The 13,079-nt window shown below is 37.5% G+C and overlaps 1 protein-coding gene across 2 annotated transcripts in view; it reads right to left on the bottom strand.

Moving 5' to 3' along the window:
• PLSCR4 (phospholipid scramblase 4) overlaps positions 1-13,079 on the bottom strand; it is a 43,807-nt gene that overhangs the window by 18,511 nt on the left and 12,217 nt on the right. For both annotated transcript variants that reach the window (XM_058551318.1, XM_058551308.1), the window contains 2 exons: positions 4,722-4,749; positions 2,347-2,457 (listed from right to left, as the gene is read on the bottom strand). In XM_058551318.1, the coding sequence (XP_058407301.1) occupies positions 2,347-2,457; positions 4,722-4,728 (118 nt within the window). In that variant the 5' untranslated portion in view covers positions 4,729-4,749. The remainder of the gene's footprint in view (positions 1-2,346; positions 2,458-4,721; positions 4,750-13,079) is intronic.

The following is a 13,079-nucleotide window of genomic DNA, read 5'->3' as shown; positions in this document are numbered from 1 at the left end:
GTTGAGGAAATTACATGCTTCAGTTTCTCATGAAGAATATACTTTAATTCCTTTAAGAATTGTGTTTAAGAGTACTCAGATTGGACTGGAAATCAGATATCCCTCCCTGCTTTTTTAGAATTATTATTAAAAATAACAATGCAACTAAAAGTCATATAAACTATCTTAAGAATACTAATTGTTATAAGAATACTAATTGTTATATCATTTCGATGAGTTGATGGATAATTCTTGTGATATTAACCATGTGATTTTAATATAAAAGTATCTCATGTAATAAAATTCGAGGATCACTAAATAAGAAACTTATAATTTAGATTATGTGGCTATTCAGTATAAAGATTTCTAAGAAAAATTATATACAAATTTATGTAATCAAATGATTTTTGTCATAAGTATGTATTATTCAGAGATGTTACAAGAAGTGAAGGAAAAAACAGGATCAAATTATGTGTGGGAAACAAGCATATTTTACTCCCTTTTGAGCTCTGAAATTGCCATTAAGGGTTCTGATTCATTCTGCAGGAAAACCAAACAAAACAGAACATGTTTAACTTTGTGTAACTACAGTATCCCACACTTATTTAAAGAAAGAAGTCTATTATGGAGCATTGTCCTATTAATACACTGAAAGAAATACTGCTTTATGGGATTTGTGCTTTCTTAGTTATTTTGAATATAATCATCCTTTTTTATGTCAAGAAATTGTGTCATTTTCTCTTTAAATAGACTACATGTAACAAAGATTTCTTTATTAAGTATTCTTTTAAACATATTTGCAACAAAATTATTTTCAGGGGGAACACATATCCAGTATTATAATTCAAATGAAAATTACATACTTGAATTTAAAGAAATTCATTAATGCCAAATATTTCAAGTATAGTATTTCAAGTTCGTTAACGTGAATTACAGGGACATAATTTGCATCAGTCATCATAAATAAGTATATAGTACAGCCACTAGGTGGCAATCACAGTAAATTTTTGTTACTATATTTCATAACTGAAAATTTATTGGTTGTATGCTCTGCACTATAGTATTTTTCAACTTAATGTAGTCAATTTATTTTGAAGGGCGTATCCTACTCTCTTGCTAATTTTTTGATATAGAGAGGAACAGACATTTTCCCAGATGAGCAGAACATCATTTATAACCAATGTTTATTTAGAAATGGTGAAGCTTCTCTTCTAGTAGAATCTAGGTTCTTGGGTATAGAGTGATTGGTGAATATAAGATAGAGTATGTAGACCATGTTGGTAGTCGACTATTGAGGTAAATTTATAGAAATGGTCAGATATAGCGTGATTATAATTTAGGATTGTCAAGACATTAGATTTAGCAGGGGTGGGGCCAGTAATCAGGAGTTATACCGGATCAGATCTACACGACACGCGTACACAGGAGAGAAAGGAGAAAAGGAAGCCTTGCTGTTTTCAGAAAACGTCGCAGGGGCAGAGGTCACCTGGGCTCCAGGGGTCATCTGTTTAGAGCAAAACAACATCTTTGCCATCATACTGTGGATACTGGGGTTTCTTTTGTCCGTTTAAGACTCACTCAACGATTTCCACCTCTAAATATACACTTAAATATGTATTTAAAGAAATATTCCTACATCTTATCTATCACTAAGTCATTAAAAATGTATTTGAATACAATCCTGATTAAAACCGTTTCCTTAGTCACAAGTAAATATATTTTTAATTTTTAAAATTTTACACATTGCCCAATTACTTTCTAAAAAGACTATAATAACTCAAATTTTCACTAGCAGTATGAGTGTCCATTTTCCTGAGTCACCACCAGTAGTGTATTCAGACTTACAAAAATATTTACAGAACTACAAACTTCGTAGTCAACACTCAAGGCCATTCACCTCCAATTCTCTGCACTGCACCTGCCGTTTGTCCCACACACGCCTCACCCCAGACCTTCATGATCTTGTGCTTTTGGACGTATTGTTCTTTCCGCCAGGCGTGGTTCCCCACCCCTATTCTTTTCTTGATCATGCCAACAAAACTTAACTTCCTCAGTTAGGGCTTCCCCCAAACCCCTGGTAGAGTCAGTTACTCTCTTCTGTGCCCCTCAACATTCTCTTTATACTTCCACACTAGATGAAGAGAATACCATCAATGTTTGTACAGCTTCCTTCCTCAGCAGCCTACAAATCCTACGAAGACAGAACACGTTCTAATTAACATCTAGTACACTACTTGGCACCTGTAGGTATTCAATATTTATCTATCGAATCACTCAATTAATTAATTAGTTACTTTTAAAAGCAATCTTAACTATTAGTATGGTTTTCTGGAGAAGGAAAAGATCCTCCCTGAATCTTTAACCTACCTTGTACAAAATGGGACTCGTAGTCAGGAGGATTATCAGGCCCTGGATCAGGAGCCTTTACTTGATTCTCCATTTCATCTGCAGGTTGCTCAGGGGCTGTGGGGACTGCGCCTTGGGGAGAGAGAGGGGACAAGATTTGCAATGGAGATGATAATATGATAACAGAATATGTTCATTTTTTCTTGCTGGTATGCATCAGTGAGTATAATCAATATGAAATACACTCATATTTCTTACAAAAAACATAATTCATTCTGCATATTAGACATCAACCTATTAATATATTTGATGAATTTTCAGGCTGAATATAGATTTAAAAATAAAACTAAGCAATTATATTGTGCTGTGATTAAAGCAAAGAGCTTTCATGCTAGTGATTCAGTTGACCTGATGCTGATCCTTACCTACATAAATTCTTTGCACAGCAGCAAAAATTCAGCAAAAATTCTTTTTCCCATTATATAATATGGAGAACACAGTTATACATAGAGTAATCTGACTTTTTCCCTAATCCTTTTTGGAAAATGACTGTGTTTAAATAAATTCAAAACATAACACAATAAATATTTAATGATTTAAAAAGCAGTGGTGCCAGACACTAGTCAGAGGTGGTTTAGTCTGTATCTCCAGTGAAAGCAACCCAGGTCACTACAATTGCTGCAAGGAAGGTACAGTAGTCCCCCCTTATCTGCAGTTTCACTTTTTGCGGTCAACCATGGTCTGAAAATACTAAATGGAAAATTCCAGAAATTAACAATTCATAAGTTTTAAATTGTGGGCTGTTGTGAGTATTGTGATTAAATCTTGCCCCATCCTACTCTGTCCCACCTGGGAGATACATCATCCCTTTGTCCGGTGTATCCACGCCGTATACACCACGTGCCCATCAGTCACTTAGCCATCATCTTGGTTATCAGATCTACTGTTGTGGTATCACAGACCTTGTGTTCAAGTAACCCTTATTTTACTTAATGATGGCCCCAAGGCACAAGAGTAGTGATGCTGGCAATTTGGATATGCCAAAGAGAAGCCATGAAGTGCTTCCTTTAAGTGAAAAGGTGAAAGTTTTTGACTTCAGGAAAGAAAAAAAATCACATGCTGAGTTTGATAAGATCTACAATAACTTTTATTATAGTATATTGTTATAATTGCTCTATTTTATTATTAGTTATTATTGTTAATCTCTTACTGTGTCTAATTTATAAATTAAGTTTTATCATAGGTATGTATGTATGGAAGAAAACACAGTGTATATATAGGGTTTGGTACTATCCGCTGTTTCAGGCATCCACTGGGGGGTCCTGGAATGTACCTCCATAGATAAGGGAGACTACTGTATTGAAGACACTTTTCACGATGTTATACCTTGTCCTTCTGTTGAAATTAGACACTATTCTGGACTCACTGTAAGGAGAAGTTCTGAATTTCTTAACTGGTTGACTTTTATCTCAGAAAAAACAAATCCCATAAGTGTAGTGTTTCTCTCCTTCTGTCATCTTCTGCATTGCCTGAAAATGCAGGGCCTACTTTTGAACCCTCCTCTGTGAAGGCAGGCTGGCATCGCAGGCTTTTTATTACTACTACCTCTCTCTGCAGACTTACATTCCTACCGGTATTTTTCCTTTACCTAATTTTCCCTACATACTTTAGAGACCTTTTGGTATATATACGCCAATATAAATCCCTTTTAATCTTCTGTCAAAGATAGATAGGAATGTTCATATTATAAATGTGCATATATATATGTACACACAAAGATCTTCCTTGACTTACGATGGGGTTATGTCCCAATTGTAAGTTGAAAATATCGTAAATGAAAATGCATTTAATACACCTAACCTACTGTACATCAGACCTTAGCTCAACCTACCTTAAACGTGCTCAGAACCCTTACATTAGCCTACGATTGGGTAAAATCATCTTACACAAAGCCTATTTTATAATAAACTGTTGAATATCTCATGTAACTTACTGAATACTGGACTGAAAGTGAAAACAGAAGGGCCGTAAGTGTATCGTTCACCCTCATGATCGCGTGACTGACGGGAGCCGCGGGGCTGCCGCTGCCCAGCATCACCAGGGAGGATCGTGCAACATATCACCAGCCCAGGGAAAGATCAAAATTCACAGTTCAAAGTGCAGTTTCTACCGAATGAGTATGGCTTTCCCATAACCATAAAGTGGAAAAATCATAAGTCCAACAATAGTAAGTTGGGGACTGTCTGTATATACTTATATATATATATTTTTTTTTTCTTCAAATGTTAAACTAGAGAAAACTTCAAAATGGAATAAACTCCAAGTTTTTAAGGAAAGCAATCACACAATTCGCATTTGAAAATAAAGCATATAAAAATTTATTCACAAAAACTTACCTGACATTTTGAAGAATTCCAATTAGTCCTGAAAAAGAAAACATTTTAATACCTTAGAAAATACATATAGTTACTACTTTACTTAGTGATACATATGAAGTTCTGTAGTATTTTTAGCCTCTAGTTACCTTTCACTCATACCTTCACTAATTCAACAAATATTTACCGAGTGCCTATTATGCACCAGGCACTATCACAAATGTTGAAAACAGAGCAGTAAGCAGATGGACACTGCCAGAACTTACCTTCTAGCGGAGTGAGATTAATAAACACGTCAACAAATATATGTTTAAATTTAGACAGTACGGTTATGAAGAAAACAAAGCAAAAAGTTTAAGAAAAACATGGATGAGAAGTTCAGGAGGGTCAGAGAAAGCTTCTCTCAGGAGGTGACTTTTGAGCTATTTGAACTATGAAAGGAGGCATTACACTAAAAATGTGGGAAGCGAGTTCCAGAAAGACAGGAAGTAAGTGCAAAGGACCTGAGGCGACACTGAGCTTGGAATATTCAAGGGAGAGAAAGAGGTCAGGTGTGACTGAGACACAGTGAACGAAGAGAACCGAGGTAAGAGATGTAGACAGAGGTCTGATCACATCTGAGGACCGTGGTGAAATGTTTGGAATTTGTTGTAGCTGCAGTTGGGAGTTTTTGGAGGATTTTAACCAGTGGAATGATGAGATCTGATTTATATTTTATCTTGAGGGGGCAAGAATGGAAGTAAGGGGCAGTGAGAGAGGGATGGCAGCAGTAATCCAGGTGAGAGCTGATGTGAGCTTAGACTGGGGAAGTGACGCTACAGAGGGTTACGTGTGGTCAGATGTGTGACACAGTTTGGAAGCAGAACCTACAGGAGTTGCTGATGGACTAAGGAGAAGAGAGGAGTCAAGGCTGAGTCTCAATTTTTAGACCAGGAAAACTAGGTTGATGGGATGGTATCAACTGAAGTAGAGAGGAAAATGGTGGGCCTGGGGAGGTCAGGAATCAAAAGTTCAAACTGGGACATGTTATGTTTAACGAGAGGCCAAAAGAAGACACGTTAAACATTTGAATAAAAAATATGTATATGTATGTATATGTGAACATTAGGAGAATAACTCAGGGAAGTAAACTAGAAGTTGAGAGGAGATTTGAAACAAGGGGTAGGGGAGAGATTTCATGGATTCAGTTAAGACTGAGAAAAAAAGAAGTTATTACCAGAGAAAGGAATTTTAGGATTTCTGAGTTCTGGGTGATGATAAATAACAAGGAGAACAGCATCGACAAAGGTCTAATTTACTGAATCCTTATCAAATCTCAGGCAAAGGGCGGAGCACTTTCATATACTATCTCTAATTATAACATCGAATACGTAAATAGCCAGCTCTGCTAAAGTGAAGTACTTCTAAATCCAAAGTCCATTTTATTTCCAATGAGTCATTCTGTTTATCAGAGTACAGAATGTGGTCATTTGTGCTGTTCATGTAGCATGGGAGGTCACCAACTTTGAGTAGATATGTCAAAGAAGCATCAGAACACCATAGGAGTGAGCCGTCACTCTGGATTGTGAGTTGACTCAATGAACACCACCATGGCACAAGCCAGTACATAGATTCCCAGCTCAAATGACTGTCTTGCCAAGCATGGGTCAGAATTCCAGCAGTCTTGGACCATTTCCACTCACGTCTGGAGCTGGAGTTAGTTGAATAGTGCCCTATGTGTCTTAAAGGTTAAAAAAATATTCTGGGGCACACCAAAAAGCAAGACCCAATTGCAGGCCAACCAAAGGAGGTCAAGGAATTGGTGCTATTCTCTCAATGATGGTAATCTCTGGTGTTTAGGAGAACGACCGCATACTTCTAGAACCTTAAATTCTGGACACTCCTAGGAATTTACCCTCAAGTGACTCTTGCACACGTATGCAGAGGATATATACAAGAATGTTCTCGACACGCTGCAATTCATATTAAAAGAAACTGAAAACATTCCTAATGTCCATCAGTGGTACACTAGATAAATAAATTCTAGTACATTCACATGATGCAATGGTATACTGTAGTGAAAACAAACTACAGCCACACACATCAACAGAGATGAATCTCAAAATTACAACACTGAGCAGAAAAATAAAAGCAAGTCACCAGAGAACACATGTATCACTTAAAAATGTTCAAAAGGAGGAAAATGAGACAAAAACACTTTTTTTCTTATATATATGGGAAAACTTCAAAGAAAAGTTAGGGAATTAATAACATAAAATTCAGGAAAATGGTCACATGTGAAGGAGAAGGGATGTGGGGCAAGTGTTTAGCAGTGGCCCACAGGGGCCTGAAGTTCCTGCTAAGGTTCTAGTTCTAACAGGGAGGTGGGAACAAGGGTGATGGGTTGTTATTAGTCTTTAAAGGGTACATATATATTTAAATATGCATATTTATATGTATGAAATTGTTTCACAATAAAAAAGAATCATTTTACGGTTATATGTTGAGTGTAACCTTCTAACTAAACATCTGCTGTTCCTTTCTACATTAACCCTGGGGACTGCAAACTGTAAAGGAACCATGAAGGAAACTAATTAGAACAGATTATTAAGTGCCTTAGCGAAAAGGGGCTGAATTATCCATCCATCCATCCATCCATCCATCCATCATCTATTTAACTATCTACAGTGGCAAATGGCAAAGAGGCAAATTTTAACAATTGCTGAATCTAGGTGAAGATACAGATTTGAATATTTTTATTTTCAAAATAAAAACTTGAAAGAAAAAATGCAGAATTCTGAACCCCAAACATGAATAGTACCTCTGGGGTCTAGGCTTAGAAATGTGTACTTTTATAGATTTACATAGTCCCAGGTGATCCCTGTGATCAGGCGTGTTTGAGACTGATATTGCATACAGAAAAGTAACAGTTCTCAACCATGCCAGGCAGAAATTAGAATCAAATCTGATTCAAGTGATTGAATAACAACTTGAAAAAATAAACCAATCTTGAAAATGTTTTAAATCCACAAAAATGTTTTAAAAAACTAGTATCAATGAATTTAAACAAAGTAAAATATACCTACACATGGCCTCACAAGCTGCCAGTATTCAAAGAATTTATTTACTTGCCCCCTCCTTCGAGCCACTAGTTTCTTTCCTTTTTTACCACCTTAAATTCTTTCTCTTTCTTATAAAATTTTACAATATAGTTTTATCCAAAATGTTATATAAGGCAGGATAATTTCCAGTAGGTACAAGCATGAATGTTGTAACTTAATCCTCTCTTAACATTCAGTGAATTGTTTTCAGGTTTCCCAATCACTCAGCAAGGGCAAAAACTGCCAGAGGTTGAAAAGAGACTGACTTTTGGCTTTATTTCAGATGGAACCCAAATTAGAACACTGAACTGTGTCTCCATAATAGTTCAGCATTACATGGTCCTGAGAGCTCTTAACTGCAGAAGCCTTTTGCATTTTCAGGGTTTAAGCTGCATACAGGGGAATCTAAGCCACCTAGAACATAATAAAGAGGAAAAGGAGACATGGGCGGGATAAAACGTGACTGGTGAAGCTGTGGTTTGTTGCTTTGCAAGGCAGCCCTGATATGGTAAATGGCATCCTACAGCAAGAGAGCATTTACATGGATACCACTTGCTACATCCAACATTGCAGCTATGTTACAGGCTCACTATAACAATTTCAATTTTGCAATAACAAGCTTCAGTTTCAGCTTTGCAAACAGTGACATGTTAGCAAAGCTCACTCAAGCCACAGCTCTAGAGCCACGTCACGGACATTCGAAACTTCAGTCACAAAACTGAGAATGACGGTCTGCTCTTTGCAGTTGAGTATGTACTGGAATCTGTCCCGGCCCCTTGGCAAGGGAGCCTCTGGACACATGAGAATCTTGCAATTCTCTAGGCACAAGGCTTGGAAACATGCATATGCAAACGAAAACCTTGGGCTCTGCCCGTCTCCAGTGCCTTCAGCTGTGAGAGGAGAGAAAAGGAAGCAGGAGGTCACTGTACCATTCCTTCTGCTTCTTAGCAAGGGCAGGAAAAACAGCTAGCTCCTGCAAAGTCCTAGTCTATCTACCACAGTCCCCCATTCGGGTTTAACATGTGACTGTTAGGAGATGATGTCCTCTGCACAAAAGGTAGGGTACTTGGGGGAGGGCGGAAGATTTGGTGGCTGGTAAACGGTGTATGCCAGCACACTTCAGACAGTACGGACAGTGGTTCAGACAGAGAGATCCCAGGTATCCCTCACAGCTGTGTGGCCTTGAGTGACCACTCTGTTCTTGGGTTATGCTGGGTGTCATGGGCATGATGACTGCAGGATCCACCTCAGAGAACTGTTGTGGGGACTAAAACGGTTACACTTGGGTAGCACTTAAAACAGTACTGGCACATAGCAAATCCTCAATAAATATGCACTATCACTACAGTTTCACCAGGTAAAATAAACCCACTGGTGAAGAGACAAGAACAAATACCTTTATTCAAATGTAGTATAAACAAGAGTTGTCTGCCAGTCAGCCATTTAACATGTATTACTGAGCATCCGCATGTAAGACTTTATACTGGGTTCCGAGCTCTCATCAGTAACGCCCATCTTCTACCACCAGTGAGTATGGTTCTAGCAGACGTCATTTTATGAGGATTGTTTGTAATGAGTTCAAATTGGAAAGAATTAGGAGGAAAAAAATGGAGATGTTGCTGGAGGGCTTTTTCCTATTTGTAGCTAAATGAAAGACAAATCAGTTGGGGTACAGCTTAAGTGTCTACAGGATTTGCTTTTAGTTTAAGATAGTGACCTTAATTATATTATTTAGGAGAATGGATTTATCTAGAAATAGACTTTAAAAAGAGCAATTAAAATTACACTAAAGACATCTTCTAAAAACTAGAAGACTATAATATTCATTACATCTCCAAGATATAAATATTGAGGTTATTTTTTTAATTATCCTGCACTATGAAAAACTGAATATTTAAGTCTATATTAGTGTAGTACTTCACGGTATAAAATTCAAATGAGATAATATATGTATAAGTGATTAGAATATTGCATATGATTTATTTGAAAGCCTTGATAAAACTCTCAATAAATGTAAATCTTGGTATTTTTTAAACATTCAAATTTTATAAACCTCTTATTTCACAAGGATCCAAGCTGGGTGAACATATGTTAATGCTAATAGTGCTAGGAATGTATATATGCCTTGCTTAAAAAATAAATTTCTATTAGACTTTACTAGATGTCTCAGGTATTAATTATTTTCTTCTATCTCCACAGGAAGTGATGGCTACTCAATTCTAATTGTTATGTGTAACTTAGTGTTGTATAATAATTTGTCTGGCCTTTGTCCCAGGTTCTGGGGACAAACTTCTAAGCCCTTGGAATGTCCTGAGTGATAGGAGTGTCTTTATTAATCATGGTGGGCCCTTGGATCACACTAGGGTTTACGCTAAGGAGATGTCACAGGATGGGGACTGATCATGCCAGAATCATCACCATATGATTTAGAGGACTGGGGCTTTGAGCTGCGTGATATTTGACTGATCTCCTGACCTCTGGGGAGATGAGGGAGGCTGGAGATTCAGTTTAACCACTCGGCCAATGATTCAAGTAATCACGCCTATGTAATAAAACCCAAATAAAAACTCTGGCCAGCGAGGCCTGGGTGAGCTTCCGGTTGGTGAACACATCAATGTTAGGAAGGTGATGCATCCTGACTCCACACGAAGGAGACACAAAAGTTCTGAATTCCAGATCTTACCAAACCTTACCCGTGTGTCTGTACATTTGGCTGGTGCTGATTTGTATCCGTTATAAGAAAACTTTAATCATAAATATAGCACTTTCCAGAGTTCTGTGAGTCATTCTAGCAAATGATCAAACCTGAGGGGGTGATAGGAACACCTGAATTTGTAGCCAGTTGCTCAGAAGAGTGGGTGACCTGGGGACCCCTGAACTTACAGCTGGCATCTTAAGTGATGGCAGTCTTATTGAGGACTGTGCCCTTAAACGTGTGGAGTCTGTGCTAACTCTGAGTGGTTAGTGTCAGAACTGAGTTGTACCTAGTTTGCTAGAAAAGTTGCTAAACTATTACAAACACACACACTCACATATATATGATATATATATGTGATTACAAAAATAATACATTGTATTTGTAAAAAACCAAAAAAATGAAGTATAAAGAAATGAACATAATGCTTAAACAAATCTTCCCAAAATAACTATTCTTAAAATGTTGGTGAATGTCCTGTGTGTGTGTATGTGTTTGTGTTTCTGTGCATATGCATGGGGGGGGGTTTATAATAAATATTATTAGAAAAACTGTGAAACTAACAAATATATTTGTTTACGTGTAAGGTACCAATGACTGTACCTTAACTTATTCAAACTATTCCATTTTTATTGTTTACACCTTTTTGATATCAAGATTAATGTTATAAAATTTCCACTTACATAAATATTTACACATACCTCTAGCTATTCCTTTATGATAAAATAATTTAAAATGGATTCATGTTCTATAGGTGAATTTTTTACAATCTATAATTTAGGGAACATTTTGCCAAATATTTTTTTATTTTTTTATTTTGTGAGGAGATCAGCCCTGTGCTAACATCTGCCAATCCTCCTCTTTTTTTGCTGAGGAAGACTGGCCGTGGGCTAACATCCGTGCCCATCTTCCTCCACTTTATATGGGACGCCGCCACAGCATGGCTTGCCAAGCAGTGCGTCGGTGCGCGCCCGGGATCTGAACCAGCGAACCCCGGGCCGCCGCAGCAGAGCGCACGCACTTAACCGCTTGCGCCACCGGGCTGGCCCCCAAATTATTTTCTTTTTAGCAAGGCTCCTTCAGTTTAAATCCAAATCATATGTGAGCAACCATCTCAGTAATAAATATTATCTTCCTTTAAGCTTTGCCAATTTGCTAAGTGAAAATCTTCTTTTGTATTACCATGCCACTAAATATATATAATTCTGAATTCCTTAAATATTAAAAATAATACTCTGTTTCCTGACAAACTTTGATATGGTGGCTTAATAGATTTTAAAGAATCACTAATGCAAAAATATTACAAAATAGCAGGTACTCAGTATTGTATGGAAGAAACTTTTATTTATACATTTAAAAGGAATGTTGATCCTTCCTTGTTAAGTGACCTTTAAATACCTGTTTCTAATTCAAACATATAAAACTTTTATTCATTTCTTCACATGAAAGAAGACAAGGACAAATGGAAATTTAATGGCTGCCTAGGGAAACAGCCCCCAAAATTGCAGGTTTAAAAGCAACAGATGTATTATGCTTCTATTAAGCTTGCCTGTGGATTCTGGATTGAATATTAAATTGCTAGGTTACTACCTTTCCGAAAGAGAGAAAATCCAAATTAACACCATGTTCAGGGGCAGCCTCTGTGAAATCACTGCTAACAAACACACTAGTTCAAATCAGATTTGACAGGAATATCCAGAAACGTGCCCTCTGGTCCTTCCCACATCTTATACAATTAGGGTTTAACCAGATTTTTGCAGTGAATTCACTGGACTTATTATGTGTCCTTTTGCTTCCTTTTCTTTTTACACTTCTTAGCTTTACATTAATGGATAAAAAAGGCTAGGATGCCCAAGATCTGATTATCATTTTTTGTGGCCACTGTATCAACTCAGAATCCAATCTCCCATTATTGATGATCCCATTTTTTTTCTTTTTTGGTGAGGAAGACTCACTCTGAGCTAACATCTGTGCCAATCTTCCTCTATTTTGTATGTGGGTTGCCGCCACGGCATGGCTGAGGAGTGGTGTAGGTCGGCGCCGGGGATCCAAACCTGAGAACCCAGGCTGCCGAAGCAGAGCAGGCCAAACTTAACCACTATGCCATGGGGCTGGCCTCTGATGATCCCCTTTTATCTTTAAATTGTATTTAACAAAAACACTTTGAAAACATCTTCATAGGCAATTTACAAATACTAATTTCATAAAAAACTTTATAAAACAGGTACTGTAACAGAGGTGGAAACTGAGGCACAGAGAAGTTATTTAAAGGCTTTTGCACAGCTAGTGAGAAGTACGGCCAGGAATCGGCCTGGCAGTCTGGTTCCTCCGAGACCACAATGTGGTGCTGCTACACCTCTGCCTCCCTCTTATCCACTGCAGCCGCCCTCCTTTTGGCCACACCAGAACTCTTCAATATCTACCTTTGAGGCAGGGGGGAGTGGAAAAAGAATAGAAAAATAAATACAACTTAATGAGCCACTTTTCCTTGTCTCCATAAAACACAGCAATTCTGCCAACAGACTTGGTAGAATCAAAAAGCAGAAACAACTAGTTTAAACACACTTCTCTTTGAATATGAAATTCACTTCATAACAGGGTGGG

This window comes from Diceros bicornis, chromosome 2 (assembly GCF_020826845.1).
Source record: "Diceros bicornis minor isolate mBicDic1 chromosome 2, mDicBic1.mat.cur, whole genome shotgun sequence".
NCBI lineage: Eukaryota > Metazoa > Chordata > Mammalia > Perissodactyla > Rhinocerotidae > Diceros > Diceros bicornis.
This window is presented reverse-complemented; position numbering and strand designations above follow the sequence as displayed.